General features: G+C 46.7%; 1 protein-coding gene across 12 annotated transcripts in view; it reads left to right on the forward strand.

Annotated features, from left to right (window-relative positions):
- Ptpn2 (protein tyrosine phosphatase, non-receptor type 2) overlaps positions 1-17,636 on the forward strand; it is a 75,262-nt gene extending 57,626 nt beyond the window's left edge. For 9 of the 12 annotated variants that reach the window (XM_005372550.2, XM_013513054.1, XM_013513319.1 and 6 more), the window contains 3 exons: positions 959-1,111; positions 8,634-8,815; positions 11,452-12,669. In XM_005372550.2, the coding sequence (XP_005372607.1) occupies positions 959-1,111; positions 8,634-8,815; positions 11,452-11,659 (543 nt within the window). In that variant the 3' untranslated portion in view covers positions 11,660-12,669. Of the gene's footprint in view, positions 1-958; positions 1,112-8,633; positions 8,816-11,451; positions 12,670-17,276 lie in introns of those variants that run through there. The other 3 variants (XM_013513107.1, XM_013513139.1, XM_013513163.1) reach the window with 3 other exon arrangements.
- Positions 17,637-19,193: the final 1,557 nt, after the last annotated feature.

The following is a 19,193-nucleotide window of genomic DNA, read 5'->3' on the forward strand; positions in this document are numbered from 1 at the left end:
CTCTTATCATTAGCATTGACTTGAAGGCCCTGTGTCTGTCTTGTAATGGTGAGTGCTTCTTGTACGTGGTCCTTCCAATCTTGTGTTGTTTTCATTGTCAGAAGGACAGTGTGTTCCTGTTAGCATTGCAGCTAGCTGTCCTTGCTTCATTGCACTGGTCTCAGCCCTCTGATACTTTCTAGCACAAAGTAGATTCTCTGATGAGCTGGCACGGTGCTGTTGCTCGTAGTGAGCACGCACACGTTGACCAGGAGCGTCTCAGGCTGCAGCACATGAAAGCTAGGAGCTAGGAACTGTTGAGTCGTAACATGTCTTAACATGGATTGCTTTGCCGCTCTGCCTGTGTGCAGTGATATCAGCCAAAAATTGATCACAGGAAAGTGAACTTTGTCGTATTCCGTTTTGTTAATAACAGATATGCAGACTGGATTATGTGTTTAAGCCTGTTCACTGCCACGTTCTTTTCCTTTTCAAAAACCAGGTTGGTAGTTGAGAGCTGGTGCAGTGTCTCAGCAATGCTCTCTTAGGTTGGGGTCTGTTTTGGTTTCCTTTTCCATCATCTGTAGATGGTCACTGTACATTCAGACACAGTGCTTACAGTCCAAACAGCAAGGCAGTGGGCAAGAAGGGGTACTCCTGCCAGGACCTTTTAAAAACCAGTCATTGTGAATTCACCCTCACGTTAGCCAAAACTGGTCACAAGTAAGTACTTTTGTCCGGTTTTTGGCCATAATGAATGACTGCAGTTGGAGTGGCCCAGTTATGAATCAGATGGGTAATCAAGAGTCACCCCATCTGCTGTTTGAACAGTTGAGGTGTGGATGGTGGTGGGCTGGGACATGGGCTCAACCATCCTCCTTCTTACAGAGGAGCACACCCTTGGCAAAGGCCTTGTATTGCTTGTGTTCCCGGGACTTTTAACAGTGAAAGGCTTGACTTCTTTTTGCCTTTCTTGCAGATGGAAAAAGGAGATGATATTAACATTAAACAAGTGTTACTGAACATGCGAAAATATCGAATGGGACTGATTCAGACTCCGGATCAACTCAGATTCTCTTACATGGCCATAATAGAAGGAGCGAAATGTATAAAGGGAGATTCAAATATTCAGGTAAACTTTTCTTGGGGAAAAATAATACTAGTTAAATATTTAACTAGTTAAATATAGTAGCATCAGTAGCTGTATTCCTCCTAATCTTTTACTTTGTGCCATCCAAGAAGTATGTTTGACTTAATGTGTCAACTAGCTGGCTGTCTTAGAAAAGTAGAGCTAGCTTCCTCATGTATGCTTGCCTAGTCTCACGTTAAATCCTGTGTGTTACTTAAAAGCCCTACTTGGAGGGCTAGGATGTATTTCAAAGGTTGAGAGCTTGCCTAGCATGAGCAGGGCCCTGGGTTTCATCCCCAGAAGTCCTCATGGGATCTGATTTCACTAAAAGAACAAATTTTCACAAAAGGTGCTAGCACTTAATTACTGAAATCAGAAAACATAAGTACTTTTTGGCCCATTAAAACGTAGAATGTTTAGTTTGTGTAATATTCAACTCTGTTAACAGTGACCAGCTTTGGTGCTTATAACAAGCATAATGAGTACAGCACTATTAAAATTACACTTTTCTGACGGATGGCTTTATTCTCATGCCGGTATTTTATTACACATTTATAGAAGGTAAGTTCACAGATGATCAAGAATCTGTGTTATTAACTAAGGCAAAATATCAATAAAAGCAGAACTAACAACACCCCCATTTTCTGTCTGGTCTCATTATATACTATTGGACATAAGTAGATGCAGGTTGGGCATCTGGATCTGAAAATCTAAAACCCAGAGCTTTTTAAGCACCTTTAAGATCCTCAAAAGTTTTGGATTTTAGAGCATTTCAGATTTATGATTTTTGGATTAGAGGTACTCAACCAATAAAGCCTATGCAATTACCCTAAAATCTGAGTGGCTTCTGGCCCTGTGCTTTGGATAGGGGTGCTCATCTTGTCCTGTTGGTCAGTAGATGGGGAGAGTAGGTCAACTCTCTTCATTGTGCTTCCCGTCCGTGAACGTGTTTGGTCTTGGAGTTCTGTGTTACTAGCCAGTAGAGAGCCATTCTGAACAGCCTGTCCTGAATGTAGACTGCCAGTGTCATGTGAGAGAGTGCTGTATAAACTTCAAGACATATTAAAAGTACTCGTAAGCAGTTCATTTGTGAGTAGCTGACTTTGTTGTGCTTAGTATTAACAGTTCAAGTCAAACTTTACTATACTTTATTTTTATTTTAAAAGTTTTATTTAGAGAATTTTCTCCTGGCTTTTAAACAACATCAAAGACAAATTTTAATGGAGAAATGTTAGTTTCTCACTGCAAAATTCTCAATATGCAAAATTGAAACCCCTGAGAGAATCATATGTCAGAAGCCAGGCTGGGGAATATGAAACTGGCTGGGTCACTTCTACGGAGAGCAGTGATATAGGTGAAATAGACCTCATCTCAGGTGTTTGGTTAGAACAGTTTCTCTTTGGAAGCTTTAATGAAGTTAAATCTGGAATTGAAAAAGTCATTAAATCAAACTTGCACCACACCTTTTGTAGCAGGCTGCTGCCTGTTGCTGCTTTCCCCAGCTGTGACTAGGTAAGTGATTCGAGGAGAGAGGTGCTGTAGTTGCACAGGGCCCTTCCTTCCACGGTTAGGCTCTTGGGCGGCTGTGTTTCTTCAGTTTAGAGTATATGTGTGTGTATTCTGACGATCCTGTCACCCAGAGGTGTGGCTTGGACCTGACCCTTCGTGTTGGCACGTGTGGATCGTGCAGTTTGTAACCAGGACGACCCTTTTCATGCAGTTGATCTGGTGTATAGTCGTCAGACTGAATTTAAGGCATTCTCTGCTCCAGTTCCAGATAAGATGTCTGAAGTGTCTCTGAATATTTCCATTACTCAGAATCAGATAAGCTTGTGACTGTCCCAAGGCATTAGCAAGACTACAGTGATATATGTGGTACTGTAGAATTGCTTCTGTTGCATGACTAACGATCGGGTATATGAGACTATTAAGAAAATGTGGAAGTGTACCATACACAAGGCAGAAGTTCTCTTTAGCTCCCTACCCCACCATTTGAGCAGCACATTTCTGCTGCTCTGACAGAAATACCTTCCAACTGCTAGGCGTGGTGGCCCTCACGTGTAATCCAAGCACTTGGGAAGCTGAGGCAGAAGGATCACCACAAGTTCAAGGCCAGCCTGAACTGCATAGTGAGACCCTGTCTCCAAAAACAAAATGAAAAGACCTTCACCCGAGTACTGTAATTTAGGAAGAACAGCAGTGCACTGCTGCAGTCTGGAGGCTGTGAAGTCCAAGATCTGGTAGTAGAGATTCAGTGTCTGGAGCGCTTGTTCACCGCCTGTGGTCCCTCAGGCCCTGTTATGGGGCATGGCTGGCACTTATGCAGAGGTTCCCTCATGCTTCAGCCCTCCAAAGGCCCCACCTTTCACACCACCCCTGCAGTGGGGCTCAGGCAGCCAGGCACGTCTGGAGGGACACATTTGATCGTGGTGTGTGTTCTGCAGGAGTTTGTGTTCATGTGCATGGATGTGTTTATTTTCATAAATGTGGCTTTTTTCCCCCTCCAAACAGCGTACACATGCCATGGTACACTCGCTTAAAGATGCGACTCTCCTTTCTCCTAGCGCTGTGCTGGCCGACATTGGTGTGTGTTGAATTGAGGCTGGGAATTGGCTAGTCTGACTTAACAAGTGCTTAAAGTTTGAAACACACAGTAGATCTGGAGGTCTTAATACAGAGGGAAAGTGCAAAGTATCTCGATTGTATGTTCAGGTGGTAATATTTTTAATACCTTGAGTTAAGTAAAACATTAAAATTCATCTTTCTAATGCAGGTACTAGAGAATGTGGTTCATGTTATATTTCATTGGAAAATGCTGTGCTTGAACCTTAGTATAGAATAAATTATAAGAAGTTCCTTGAAATTCTAAATCGTAAAACTTTGATATATATAACAGAGATCTGAAGTTACTTGGTTAATGTGAAAACCCAAAAACATAATGAATGTAATTATAGCCCAGGTACTACCTTACCTGACATACGAGGATGTATGCCCAGTTATGAGCTACAACTTTTCCTCCACACGTCTACCTCCTCTTGTATCTTTTGGAGAAAGTGGTATTTGTGAGGGAAGGCAGCTGCTTTCCCCCATCCTTGAAGCAGTGTGTGGAGGGGAATTTCTTGGTTCACGTGTCTCTGGGGTGCTGTTTTGGTGATGTCTGGTTGGGGAGGAGGGTGACACCTGACTTGCAGTGACTTGGGATATGTCCCCCTTGTCTCTGGCTCTGAAAGAGGTGGTAGAGAATGGCTGGGTAGTTGTTTCTTACTCGTTGGACAGAATTTACCAGTGAACTGACATGGGCCTGGTGCTTTCTAGTTAGGGATCTTATTAATTATTGATGCAGTTTTTCAAAATACAGGCAAATGAGTTTTAGCAAAACTAAAAATAGTTTTTAACAAATTCTACCTTTCACAGAATTGGTGCAGTTCATCTTTGTTACCAAATTATAGGCATGGAGCTGTTGAACATTTCTGTGCTGTCTGATTAGTGTCCTTGGGGCCATAGTGATAGCCCCTCCATTTTTGGTACTGGCCATTTGTGTCCTCTCCGTCTTACCTGGCCAGCAGCAACTTCATTTTATTAATCTTTTTCAAATAAGTAGCTGTTGGTTCTCATGAATGTTTTCTGCCAGTAGCCTATTTTCCATTTCATTGATTTCTGCTAATTCTTACTATTTCTTTTCTTCTATTTACTTTGGATTTAATTTGTTTTTTGCTGAAGTGGATACTGAGGTTACTGATTTTGGATCTTCTTGTCTATAAACTTTGCACTAAGCTCTGCATCTTGCTGTATCCAGTTTTTGCCGTGTTTTTTGTTTTCATTTAGTTTCATTCTTTTTCCTTTTGCTTTGTTTTGAGACAAGGTCTCACTCAGTAGTCCAGGCTGGCCTTGAATTTGTAATCCTCCTGTCTCAGTTCAAAATCTCTTAGTTTCATTCTTTAGTCCATGTGTTACTTAGAGGTGGCTCACTCCTATAATCCTAGCACTTGGGAGGCTGAGGCAGGAGGATCGCTGTGAGTTTCAGACCAGCCTGGTCTACAAAGAGAGCTCAAGGCCAGCCTGAACTGCATGGCAAGACCCTGTCTCAAAAAGACCAAAAAGAGGAAAAGTATGTTGTTTAACTTTCTGTGTACTTGGGGACTTCGCTTTTGTTCTTCTAGTTTAATTCCACTGTGGCCCAAGAGGAGCTGTTGTATGACTTCTGTGCTTTTACTGGTGTGTTTTATGGCGAGAGTGTGGTCTGTCTTGTTGGCTGTTTCATACAAGCTGGAGGCAGATGTGTGTTCTGCTTCGTGGGTGAAGTATTTTAGAGGTGCCGCTTACGTAATGATTATGTCAGCTTCTTTCTGTCGTTACTGACCACGCCTGGCTCATCTGCCCAGTTCTGGCGGGGGCGTTGAAGTCTTCAGCGTACGAGCGTTGGTGTCTGTTTCTCCTTGGGTTCTTACAGTTTTTGCATCTCATAGTTGATGCTCTTCAGTGAGGTGGGTACACAGTGAGGACTTCTGTCTCTTTGTAGAATTGATGCCTTTCTCGTTGTGGGATGGTCGCCTTTTCCTTGGTAACTTTCCTTCCTCTGAAGTCTACCCTGTCTAAAATTGCTGCAGCTGGTGTGTGTGTGTGTGTGTGTGTGAGAGAGAGAGAGAGAGAGAGAGAGAGAGAGAGAGAGAGAGAGAGAGAGAGCATGGTGGTTTTGTTGGTCTTTCTATGAAAATACTTGCATATATGAATATAAAATTATTTCAGAACTGTAGAGACAAAGGAAAGCTGTTATTGTACATCTAAAATGATCATATCTTAAATCAGTAAATATGTGTGTGTGGCTATATAGCACATACTCATTTACAGAAAACTCCAGTGACCTTGACCTGCCTAGGTAAGTGTCAGGCGTGAGTGCAGACGGTTGCTGCTCGCATGGCTGTGTTTTCGTGTAGACTTCTGTGTGGATGTGACAGTGACCTCTAGAGTGATCATCGAGCTTGGCAGCTGAGAACTGATGTGGAGAGGTCGATAGCTGGCCGTTAGATCGGCTTGAGTATAAGTGATATGTGCTACTTCTAAATTCCAACTACTTTTAGCTGCACCACCTGACTCCGAGTTGCTTGTGTGAGTGAGACAAATGGATATGCTTGAGGCTCCAGGCTGGGGTGGGGTGTCACTCCTCACAGTGTGGGGCTGAGATTCAAACACAGGTATGGACGCAGCTGAGGTGGCGTCCCTGTGAGTCGTAGTGAGTGGTGTCACTGCTTGCTCTGCCACAGTAGGGTCGGGCAGCAGCGGGTGACCTGGGCATGCCTGTTCACATGGGCACAGAGACAGGCAGGGTGTCACTGCTGGTGTTTTGTTTTTTAATTGATTAACATTGACTGTGCCCACTCCTTTGCCAAGTGCTTCTCTTGCTGACAGATCCGAATTTGTAGCGTGTTCTGGAAGTGGTCCAGTATGACACAGGTTTCGGTGTTGCCTCATTTATTGACACTGTTAAAAGTTGTGCAAGAGTGAGTCCATGTTGCTGTGACTCGGTCTCAGTGAAGACTGGAGACTGCTGTCTGGAGACTGTGTCACTTGCACTGTCCAGTGGCTGAGACTGGTGGCTTCTTTGAGTCACAGGTTGTTGTGAGGGCTGCAGGGTGCTCTCCCAGGCTGTGGTTAAATTCTGGCCTGCTAGGCATCAGCTGCCCTCATCTGCAGGAGGAGGTGACAGGGCCTGACTGCTAAGGCTGTGGGGCCGGGTGCACCAGGTTCGAGCCCAGTGTGGGCTGTAACGGGTGCTTGATAAGCATCTTCTTCACTGTTGTTGGCAGTGCTGTTTGGAGCACCGAGCAGAAATGTTAAACAAGGAGGTCCGGGATGTAGCTCAGTGGCCTAAGCTCCTGCCTGGCAAGCGCAAGGTCCTGAGTTCAATTCCCGGTACCAAAAAAAAAAAGTCAAACAAGGGAAGAAAGAAAACTAGCCCTACAGCAAAAGTGAAAGGCCTTCCTCTTAGAAGCAGCCGTCTAGTCATGGCAGCACCGTGCTGTTTTAGGCTGGCTTGGGCCTAGACCATCGCTGCATTGCTCTGTGGCACCTCTGCTTCTCTGCTTCTTGACCCTTCTGAGGCACCTGTCCCCAAGGTTGGTCAGCTCCTCCCTAGCCTGGCCTCAGACTTCATCCTCCAGCCAGGTGTCCCGCAGTGTGTGGTTCCCTGTCTTCCAGACACAGCAGATTGTAGGATGTCACATCCAGAGTCTTCTGTAAATCAGCTGTCACACAACAGCAGAGACACATGAATTATGCAGCTGAGCAAAGCAGCTGTTTTGGGAGAGGTGGGGTGTGGTGAAATCAGCCTTTTCCTTTTAGTTCTTCTGTTGCATGATGATGATGGGATAAGTGAGAAACAAGTTAATCTGGTATCTGAGTGGATTTTCCAGGGATTTAAAATAATCTAAATGTACAAGGGTTAAGGGAACCCTTTTTGTGCAGAAGTAACTCCAGGGAGTGAATGTCCCGCCAGTTCCTGGAAGCTGGTGCCATGGTGTTATGTCTATCTGGGCAATATGCAAGCATTCCTTTTTAATTGGACACAAGGCTCCTGGCGTCTGTTCAAGGATCCCACGGTTCAGCCTGTCCCACCACTCAATTGGGGCTACTGTCTTGAGTCCCTGGTGATGGAAGCCAGTGGCCCGTACTGCTACTGCTGGCGGGGATAGATGGTGGCTGTGTTCCTACCACTCAATGGTCCTGGGATCCCACGGTCCAGGCCTGGGCCGTTCTTTCTCACACCAGGACTGTTGCCATCATTCTCATTTCCAGGGACCGAGGGTGACTCCCGCCTCTGACCTTGGCCCAGGAACCATGGCTTAAAGGCACAGGAAACTTAACACTTTCTGACCTGACACCAGGCCTTTCACGGACTGCCTCATCAATTCCACAGCAGTCTGCAGAGTCACCAGGGAGGAGGAAACAGAAGTGTCCCCTCCTTTGGTCTGAATCCTTGCCTTTGTTGACCTGTCTCTGGCCCAGGGTTGGGCGGGCTGCTGGGAGCAGCTCTCTGGCATCCTAAAGACCTGCTTGGAGATACCGGTTGGTTCTTGCTGAGACTGGATGCTGGCGAGCACCCAGATGGTGCCAGAGCACGTGCACGGCCATCTTACTCCCCGTGCCAGCTTCCCACATCTGTGTGTTAGGAACAGAGTAAGAGTGCAAAGGAACCAACCTTTGTTAAGATCTTCTTACTGTGACTTACGTTTTAGTGAGATTCTAGTGTAGTTTGTCTCAAATAGGTAGACCCACTAAGTTTTATTAAGATAGTTGTATTCAGTTGTATTCAGATACATAGTGATAAACACAACTGTTAAATGCTGTTCTTGTAAAAACTTGAGCTTGTAATCATATTTAACAGTGCTGTGGGATGGTGAGATACCTCTCTATTCATCTGTTACCGTCACAAGGTTTTCTTCACTTGAATACTTTCAATTCATAAATTCTTTTTATTTACTGAATTTTTAGTGTTTGCATCTGTTTCTACCTTATCTTCCCTACCTAGAAACGGTGGAAAGAGCTCTCTAAGGAAGACTTATCTCCTGCTTTGGATCATTCACCAAACAGAGTCATGACTGAGAAGTACAATGGGAACAGAATAGGTCCTGAGGAGGAGCAGCTGCCTGGGGACAGGTGTATGGGGCTGTCCTCCAAGACGCAGGACCCCGTGGAGGGGAGCAATGAAAGGTAAGCTGCCTGTGTTGCTTCGCAGAAGAACAGGCCTTGAGGGCGTGAGCATTGTGGGCCCTTTGTTTATTGAACTAACATGCAGTTCATGCATTTATTACCTAGGAGTTTTCCCATAGTAGATGATGACATAATTGCTCTCAAAATGCTCTCAGTTCTATTAAAAAGCCAATACTGCAGGGCACAGTTGTGCACTCCTGTAGTTCCAGCCACTTGGGAGGCTGAGATAGGATGATCACAAATTCAAGGCCAGCCTGGGCAACTTAGTAAGACCCTGTCTCAAAATAAGTCTGGGGATATAACTCATTGCAAAGGCCTTGGGTTTAGTTCCCAGTACTGGGTGGGAGTACTTGCAAACCAGTTGAGGAAACAATACTGCTTGATTGGAAAAGTTAGAGTAAGGTGCTAAAATACTGAATAGTGTGGTACAGAAAACAAATGGTATGAATACCTGTCATTTGTACTAATGGACAATGCACTGTTAGTATTAAAACTATAAAATAGTACATATAATTCCATTATTGAAGGAAGAAAAGAATCTTTTTCCTCAAAATTGCATAAAATCTCCTTTTATACTTTTGGGCTTTTTATTCTTATGAGTGTAAGAACTATTTAAAATTTTTAAGTTAAAAAAATACATGTCCAGGGTTCTGTGTATCTCAGACACAGTGGGAAGCTCGTATTGGATGCTGCGGAATATAATTCCCTCAGCAGGTGAATGAATTCTTTGCTCCCTCTTTCTGTGTCCCTAAACAACTGTCTTTTCCTTTTGTGACATACACTTTCTACTGTGAGTTTATGTTAGTCGTATTTGGTAGACAGGGATCTTGGGAGTTCCGTGAAGACAGTCAAGGACTCCCTCCCTTTCTGGCTTCGCTTCTGTTCTGCTAGCATAGACATCCTGTGCGTGGGCGGGGCTGGGGTGCAGTCCGTGTAGTCTGTGCTTAGCACTGAGCAGGCCCTGGCTCCATGCTTGGCACCAGATGAAAGCTGACCTCTCCACATATGGTACGTGCATTTTTATATTTGCATAATTTTATGTAATTAGGCAGTGTTATTCCTTACTTGTGACTTCAGTAGCTTTAGACTACAAGTGAAACATAAACTTGGCTATTTTCCTTATTTCACCTTAAGTATACTTAAAATCAGGAAGAAACAGTGTTTTAAATTCCCTTTTTCAGTGATAAGAGTTCCATATTTCTGGTGGTATTGGGTTTTTAAATGCATTTGGCTGGTCTAGAACCAAAAACAAGCTGACAGCTGAGTTGGGGTCTGTTTGTTACTTTTCTCATTGCTGAGACAAAATACCTCACACCAAAGTTAAAGGAGGAGAGGTTCATTTGGCTCACCTTTGTGGAGGTGTCAGTCCATAATCGGCCAGCTCCAAGGCAGGGTGGCACATGGCAGAGGGGCAGGCAAAGGAACCAGGGGCCACCACAGCTCTTTCTGTCCCTTATATTTCATCCCGGCTGCTCAGGGCAGGCGGCACTCACACCCTTAATCTCAGTGCCCTTGAGCCTAGCTTTGCACCATGAACCCATCCCAGAGTCAGACACTCCAGATGCAGCCACCTCTGACAAAGCCCAGCCATGAGTGTGAGGTTCTGGGGGGATCTAGACACAGCCGTAACAGGGTCCTTAGTGTGTCAGGGGATGGGTTTTTGTTACAAAGACACCCACCAGCCTTTGAGCAGTCCTGGTGTGCGCCCCTCTTCTGTCTGACCTTTATAGTGCAGCGGATTAGTGAGGCCACTCGGGAGCTGTGGGCGCTCACAGCAGCTTCTCCGTGGAGTACATGCACATGCCCATCCTCTCACAGGTGGTGGTTTTCTCTTTTTTTCTTCCCTCTGAGACAGACGAGATGGGTGCATGTTTGGTAGTTGAAGTGGGTCCCATCGCATAAGTAAGGAGGCTCAGCAAAGCAGGCTGGGGGAGAGAACAAGAAGGTGGGCACAGGAGGGGCAGCTGAAGTGAGAACTGGAAATAAACATTACCCTGGAATTAAAGCTTCACTGCTCAGACCCAGTATGCTTTAATACTGATGGTACTGGGCCAGGGATGTATCTCAGTGGCATAAGCGCTTGCCTGCAAGCCTGAGGTCATGAGTTCGATTCCCAGTACCCCCCTCAAATACTGTATTAGAAATCCTAATGAAATACTCTTATCAGTTGAATCTCAGCTTTCAAAGAAATTGAGCACAGTGCTTTCTGCATTTTCATTATCAAATAGTCTACAAAGCAATTTCTCAAATTGGAGGTCCAGTCCCATATTCCAACTCTAATAACTTCTTATTAAGTGAGTGAAACTGTTTTTCTTTGAGACAAGGTTTCACTATGTACTCAGGCTGGCCTTGAACTCCCTGTGTAGTCCAGGCTGGCCTCGAACTCGCAGTGATCCTCCTGCCTCTGCCTCCTGGGTGCTGGGATTACAGACATGTGCCACCACACCTGGCATAAAAGCATTTTTAAAGAGGAAAATAGGACAATAAAATAGGAACTCTCCTCATAAAACGTAGTAGATACAAGCGTTTTAAGAAACTTTTGTCTGGATGTGTATGTTTCCATGTACACTGAATGCAGTGGCGTGGCTTGGCCCTGCCCTCAGCTTGCTTCCTCCCCTGTTTTCCTCTGTTCACAGTGTTGTACGGAAACGCATTCGAGAGGACAGAAAGGCCACCACGGCGCAGAAGGTGCAGCAGATGAAACAGAGGCTAAATGAGACTGAACGAAAAAGAAAAAGGTGGTTATATTGGCAACCTATTCTCACTAAGGTCGGGGTTATGTCAGTCGTTGTGGTTGGCGCTTTGGTTAGCTGGACACTGTTCTTTCAGCAGTATGTCCTGTAAGTAAGCCTTGCAGCCCGCATGTTTCCGCACTAGCGGCTGGCCGCACTGCGCTAATCACTGGGGTTCTTCTCTTAGCAGCAGACGCTGACCCCAGACCCACATGGTGCGGTCAGCTCGACCTCACCAGACAGCCCAACACCTCAGGACTCGCCACTACAGGTTCCTCTGAAAGCCAAACTGTAAATCGCTGTCTCAAATAAAGACATTCGTGTTTGTTAAAAACTGGTGCACTGCGCAGCTGTGTTCACACATGTCCAGCGTGGTATCTCACCTGACCAACATTGAGAAATCCTTTATTGTAAGGATTCGCTTTTGAACGCTATCTGGATCTTAACCTGCATTTGATATAAGCAATAAATATTGTGGTTTTACCTATGTTATTAATGGAAAGAAGATGACCGTTAAATAATGTGTTTAATGTATAATGTACTGTTGACGTGGGCATCAAGACTTTATACACTTAACCGTTTCAGGGTAAATATATTTTATAAGTACCTATTTAATCTTACTTTTGTAGTTAAATGTACTTTTTAAAAGCTCAGTTTAAAAATATGTTACCATAAGAAAATAAATTGTATGTTGATTCAATTGTACTGGGTACATTTTCCCTTTTCCTAGAGAAGTTTGGTATGAGCAATTATAACTCTGAATAAGCAATTTCTACTACACATTTGGATTTCCTGTATGTTTTACAGTTTTCCCTGTTTTTAAAAGAAAAAGAAACAAATTTTTCCTAGAAATACCTTTGAAGGGAAATTCTCTTGGCTGAGAAAGGTAACAGTCGGTGATGACTTTGTAAAGACATTGGTTTCTGTAAAGCACATGATGAATGTGCTTAGTTTTGGAGAGAGTTCTGATGTAACCATCTATAACTGAAATAAGTTGCGATTTAGGAAGTGAAGGGCAGCGTTTTATGATCTGTGATTTCAGTTCACCAGACTGGAGTTCTGAAGTGAAAAATTTCAAGTTCTTTCTACTTCAATAAATAGTATGATGATGTGTGAACTTTACATTGTCCCTTTAACTTCTTGATGAGTATTTTTATAAAGCATACTGTCTCTTGAATTTAACTGTCCATTTCACTGGTAGCTTCTGTAAACTGTAGCACCCCCTTCAGTGTTACTTAAGTAGTCTATGTAAACGTAATTGCTAGGAGCACAGAGCGCAGGCATTCTCAGTGGTTTCCAGACTCCATGCATTGGATTTCCATGAGGCCAGAAAGACCCCAACCGCCAGCCTTGATGCGACTTTGGCATCTCTGCTGTGTCTCTCACACACCATGCAGGATGCTGATGAGGCAACTGTATGAAAGGAGGCTGGTCCCGCTTGAAAACTGTTAGTGTAGACCCTGAACTGACCTGAGCAGCCTTCAGGACATGTTACCTGACGCTGGAAGGGTGAACGTGGTGCAGGCTGCAGTGCACCCTAAACAGGGTCACCGAGGGGCCAAGTCCTGAGACCTCGAAGTGGAAAGGAGGTGAGAAGGCCGAGTCCTGTGTCCGCATTCAGCCGTGTGCTGCCACCGGGGCCTCAGGTTTCAGGGCGTCTTTGGTGAGAATCTTTCTTTCCAGTTTGCCTCAGTGTATCTTTGTGTGTCACTCTGCAGCTCAGGCAGGCAGGTCTTACTAAGGTTCCAACTGAAGAGCCGTGTTTGAACAGAAAGGTAGAGACTTCTTACAGGAAGCAAATCCCGGTGGGGCTGTGCCCCCCGCCTGTGCGGGCAGATGAACATGCTTGGGGCCTGCGCTTCTGCTATGCTGCCTGCTCCCAGGGCCGTGCTTTGCCGAGTACTTCAGACGTCACCCGAGGGTTTGCCAGTGCCGGTCTTCATGGGCTGCAGGTGTGAGTTAGGAAAGTACACCGCAGTTGGTGCCCACGGGCAGCAGCCTGGCCCTGTGAGACCCAGTGGGGGACAAGGGTGTAACTCTTGCCTTCCCGGTGGCGGTGGGCCTGTTGTCCCTAGGAAAGGGTCTTTGACGTGCCCCCTTAGCATGTGAGGGGCTGCCGCTGCTCACAGATGCCCGTCCAGCGGAGCCAGGAGTTGTCGTGGCTCCGTCTGCTGCTGATTTCTCCCTCGATTTCCATGTAAAGAAAGTATCAAGGCCTGAGTCTCCATATTTGATCTCTCCACATATAAAATGCAAATAACACCCCTTTTTGTATTCTTAAAAAGTCTTTTAAGGGCTGGGGAGATAGCTCAGTGGCACAAGCGTCTGCCTGGCAAGTGCAAGGTCCCAAGTTCATTTCCCGGTACCAAAAAAAAAAAGCCTTTTAAAGGTAAAGTATAAAAGTGCACAGGGAACTTGCGGATAGCGTGAAGACCTTTGTGTTAGTGTTCATACCGAGGGCTGAGTAGCAGAGAACAGAGCTGAGCACCCTCTTCCGCAGGCGCTGCAGCTGTGAGCGAGGTAATGCGATCAGGTTCTGCGCACACCCTGTCTGCACTCTGTCTTCGCCTGGCGCTGAAGGGCGCCTGGAGAGGAGTTCTATGCGACTTGGCCCAGACAACACACTTCGCAGGTCCTGGTGCTGGCTCCAGCCACAGTGGCTCCCTGTGTGCAGCCCGGAGCTGATCCCTCTTGGCTATCACTGTGCTCACCGATGGCCGAGGGTGTCATCTGGGCCTGTGAGACAGAATGGCATTTTGCTGCTTTTCTGGTGCTGTCCTTGCAAAATCTGTGTGTAGTGCATTTTAGAATTAGAAATTGTCAAAGAGTGCAACCCATTTCCCTCTTAGAAAAGCTTCCCTGACTACATTCTGCGTCACTAGAGACTGGGAGTGAGCCTTTTTATTGACTGCTGCGTACGTTGTTTAGTGAACGCCTGCATTTCTGAATTTGCGGTGGTGGTTCAGATGCAGCAACAACCCAGTCTCCTTGTTTGTACCTTCAGATGCAAACCTTAAAGAGGGGATTTTGAATGTCATCTTGAGCCAGATGCTGTTGGGTGTGTGTCCGTTCATGTCCACTGGGAACCGCAGTTTCGGGTCTCAGCGAGTGCTGCATGCACTCTTTGACCCGCAGTGCACATGACAGCCCTGGTCTCCTGCCGTAGCACGACGGTCTGAGGCCACCCTTGTGTGGCAGCCTTGTACCCACCTGAGCTCCAAGCTGAGAGCTTGGCAGAGACGTCTGGTCTCCTGGGTTCTCCCACCGCAGCAGCTGGGGAATCCTCTTGAACTTCTGACTTTAGGGGACTGTGGGACAAGGGCATGGGATCCAATAAATGAAACAGAAATTAGTATTCCTTGTCACGACATGAGTCCGGCCTTGGTTACTGCCAGGATGGTGTGCTGTGGCGCTGACCTGTTCCTCAGCTTGTGCGGATTTCAGTTTACCTCATACCTAGGGTACTGTGTGCAGCAGCACCTGCTTGGGGAGAGGGCCCTGCCTCAGCCTGCTCTGACACTTGTGGGCCTGCCGGCCGTTTGCTGACCCTCCTCCACCTCTCAGAGCTGGGCACAGGCAGGGGATGATGGCCTCTGTGGAGCTCTGCCTGTCTTGGCTGTGGGCGGCGAGAAGCTCTGCCTGGGCATTGCTTGTGCTGGTTTTGAGGCTCCACATGGGTGTGGGAGTCCCCGTGATGACGTCGCCCAGCACAAGGCACCGTCTGAGCCTGTCACTCCGCACTGGCTGCTGCAGGGAGAGTGTGGTGTGTGGGACTGCTCTGTCTTTACGGAGATGGTTTTTCATGGCCCTAATTTGGTGTTCATTTTTCAGGCATGTGATGCTGATGGTACTTTAAATTGCTAATTTTTAAATTCAGGAGAGGAAAGAGTAAGCTGCTGTTAAGGGAAAGCTTGTTCCCCTGGGACAAGTGTGACTGGAGAGGACTTTCTGAGCCCCTGGCATGTGCGGCCCAGAAGTCATCACTGAGCTTGCCTGGCCGTGCCCAGTGTGGGGACAGCTCCTTGTGTGCCAGGTCCTGCCATCTGGTCTGTTTGAACCCACTGTGCCTTAGGTAAAATAGCAGAACTCGATACAAGTAAACCCAGCAGATGCTCTGAAACGCAGCCCGTTTGTCTTCTTGGTCTTGCACATAAGGCTTCTGAAGCAGTCAACCCTGTGAATGATTCCAAAGAAATAAGGGAATTTTTAAAAGTCTGAGTTGTTAAAATAAGTGACTCATTCCCAGCAAGCATCTCTTTAACCAGCCAGGAAGGGCAGTGGTGTGCCGGACACTTAAACCCTGCCAGCCAGTCCAGTGCATGATCTGATGCGATGTGTAGGGCCCTCCCCTCAGGCCAGCACCATCCGCTTCCAGATGAGTGAGCTGAGCCGAGCTGCCGCAGAGCGTGCGCAGCAGAGCTGGAGTGGGAACTCTAGGCTGTAGGTTCAGAGGTGCCACGCCTCCTGGAAGCCTGCAGCCAAGTATTTAAGTGGGAGAATAACAGACAACCACTGTTACCTGTTAAAAGTCCAAAGTCACCCTGTTTATTTTTTAAGTAGAGCAAACAAAAAAATAAAAACCGTGGAATAGTTTGAATTACCACAGAAAGAGAAGTCTAGGAACATCAGTGTATCCTCTGAACCAATCCACGTCGCATTCCCCGTGGCCACGTCCGTGGCTCGTGCAAAGAGCAGCCTCGGGATGCGAGGGAAACACACACACTACCCAGCGCTAGAGCCACGAAGAGCCCGGCTCCACCAGCGCTCCGAGGTCCTGTCACGCTCGCTGGGCTCCGACTACACATCAGTCACCTTCCTGGAGACGGGCTTCGCTCACCAGTGCCAGAGGAGCAGGCCGGGGTCTGCAGCGGGCTCGGGTGCTGGCGGCTTCCTCATGGGCATGAGCCAGGGGAAAGCAGGCACCACTGTCAGTGTGGGGAGCTGTGGGTGACATGACTTTATTTTATTGGCTACATTGTGTGACTCTGGTTTATATTTCCTGTTTATGCATGTGGAGATACAGTACTGACACGTGTTTAGAGTTAGGGTGTGTGTGTTTGTGTAGAGAGAGGAATGGAAATAGCAGTGCCTCTCCCAAAAGTCGAGTTCTTTCCAAATAATTGTGAAATAACATCACATACTTTGCTGCCCCTGACAGTAGTTATCCCCTCTCTGTTGCTTGTTGGAGCTCATGGCTTTACTTTCTGGCATTAAAAGACAGTCTGTCCATTACTGTCCATCTTTTTTCTCCCCCGGGGCCACAGCTCCGCAGCTATTCTCAGTGGTGCTGTCCTCCAGGCTAGCAGCCTGTCACATACACAGGCCACCTTGGTGTCCAGATGCCACCATGGTGCTATTTTTAGCAGTCTTAACACAGGCTGGATAGGTGTAGCTCGCACCCGGTGGTCTCTCTAAATTCTTGGGGCCACATTGTTTTTACACCCATCTGTCAGTCTCTTACATAAAGGTTATTTCTGGAACAAACAGGATGACCTTTAAAACTCGGTTATCAGTTCTTGGAGAAGCCGGTAACAGGTCTCACCACGAATTCAGCTGAGAATCAGGCCCCCAGGCGTCTGACTGAGAACCTGAACGGTGTGGCCTGTGTGCCAGGGAGCAGCTTTCGGTGGCCCGTGGAGCCCATCATCAGTCCTGTCGTGTCTATGGTCTGTGTAGTGTGTCTGTGGTGACTGTGAATTCAATGGATGACTTCTTATTTTATGTTTTAGGCCAAGATTGACAGACACCTAAATGTTCATGACTTGCGAATATTCTGCAGCTATAAATGTTGAACCATTGATGTGCAGAGCAAGACCAAAGCCCGCTCCGGAGCTGAAGTGAGGCTCGCTAGCCCTCGGTTGCCTCACGGCTGACTGTTTACAAAGTAAACTTCACGTCAGGGACGAGGAGCCCACCAGCAGAAGACTTGCAGAACCTCGACTTTGCTGCATTGCTGCGCGTTTTTTGATGCGTGTGACATGCAGAAAGACGTCAAAGAAAGAAATGAGGACAGACTACTTTGTATTGTACTGCCATTCCTACTGTATTTTTATACTTTTTGGCAGCATTAAATATTTTTATTAAATAGACTCTTGTTTGTGTGCTTTATCTTAGGACAGCTCTGCTTCACATGGTGGTGTGGTTTTTTGTTGTTTTTTGAGGTAGGGTCTTTCTGTGTAGTCCAGGCTGGCCTCAGACTCCCAGCAGTCCTTTGGCCTCAGCATCCGGAGTGCTGGGGTTGTAGGTGTGAGGACCCTTGCCTGGCACACATAGTATTTCCTTACAAGTTTGTGCTCATCCTTTTGTAAGTTGGAACTGACATGTATGTTGAGTTGTTCAGAGCAGGGATCGCTGCCTTCTTTGGCTTTCTTTTTTTTCTCCTCTCAGTCCTGGGGACGGGACCTGGGCCTCCCACATGGTAGGCAAGCTCTGCACCACTAGGCCGCACCCAGCTCTTGTCACTTTTTATTCTGAGATGGGGTTGCACTGTGTTGTCAAGCTGGAACTTGGGATCCTCCTACCTCAGCTCCCAAGTAGCTGGGACTCAAGCGTGTGCCACTGTGCCCACTGGCCACCTGCTCTTTAAGATCCTTTGCTTCGCCCTGCATAGCCTTTCTGACTCAGTAGTATTACAGGTTAGAGCAGAAGCAACAGCAGAAAAGTAACACTGCCTTGTCTCTTGGGAGAAACGTTAGTAAGTGCGGTGTCTCCTGTTGTCAGGTGCAGTTGCATATCCCGTGTGGATCTGGAGGTTGCCGTGTTGCTCTCCTGTGGCCCTCACTTGGAGTTGCCTCTCAGCCCGTGCCTGGGGAGAGGACGTGACCACCGACAGGCACAGAGCCACACTGAACCAAGTATGCTGAGAACCAGCATTTCCTTTATTTCAAAGGAACAGTGTGTGAGCTGCAGAGGACCTGGCTTTTACAGATAAGCTAAGTGAGTTGTTTGGTTTTTGAGACAGGGTCTTGCTGTGTAGTTCAGGCTGGCCTTAAACTCACTCTGTAACCCAAACTGGCTTTGAACTCAGGGTGATCCTCCTGCCTCAGCCTCCTGAGTGCTGGGACTACAGGTGTGCACCACCATGCCCAGACAGATAAGCACAGTTTAAAGTCGCCCATAAACACTGCTGGAATTTGGTAAACTGCTGTCAGCTTTTTGCTGTTCATGTACACACTCCAATCAAGATTATGTGTAAATTCTGTGTCAAAAGTCGTCTCTAACCACATGATTAAGTAAACATTCTTCAAGTCATTAAATATTTCTCCATAACCATTTCTGTTAACTACATTAATGTGTACAGTGAAATTCAGGGTTAGGGTTAGGGGTCGCAGGTGTGAGGCACCATGCTCAGCAGTTTTTCACTATTATAAGGAACCACTTCTCTGTAAAATCCTTGTGTGCAAGTACACATTTCAAGACTGCCCCAGTTGGGGGTTGCCTGCTTTAGAAGAACCAATCCTTTCATTCTTGGGGGAGAAGGCTCCTCAGGCCAAGACCCTTCCCCTCACTTTGAGCTGCAGGGTCAACCGCCTGTGAGTTCGGGTAATGGCGATCAGGTGTGCCCGCTCTTTTAGTGCAGAGTGACAGGTGGGACAAGCGGACACAGCAGTGAATGGCAGATGGAAGCTACACTCCATGACAGGTGG

Source organism: Chinchilla lanigera, unplaced genomic scaffold (assembly GCF_000276665.1).
Source record: "Chinchilla lanigera isolate Chin_1 unplaced genomic scaffold, ChiLan1.0 scaffold00001, whole genome shotgun sequence".
Lineage (NCBI taxonomy): Eukaryota > Metazoa > Chordata > Mammalia > Rodentia > Chinchillidae > Chinchilla > Chinchilla lanigera.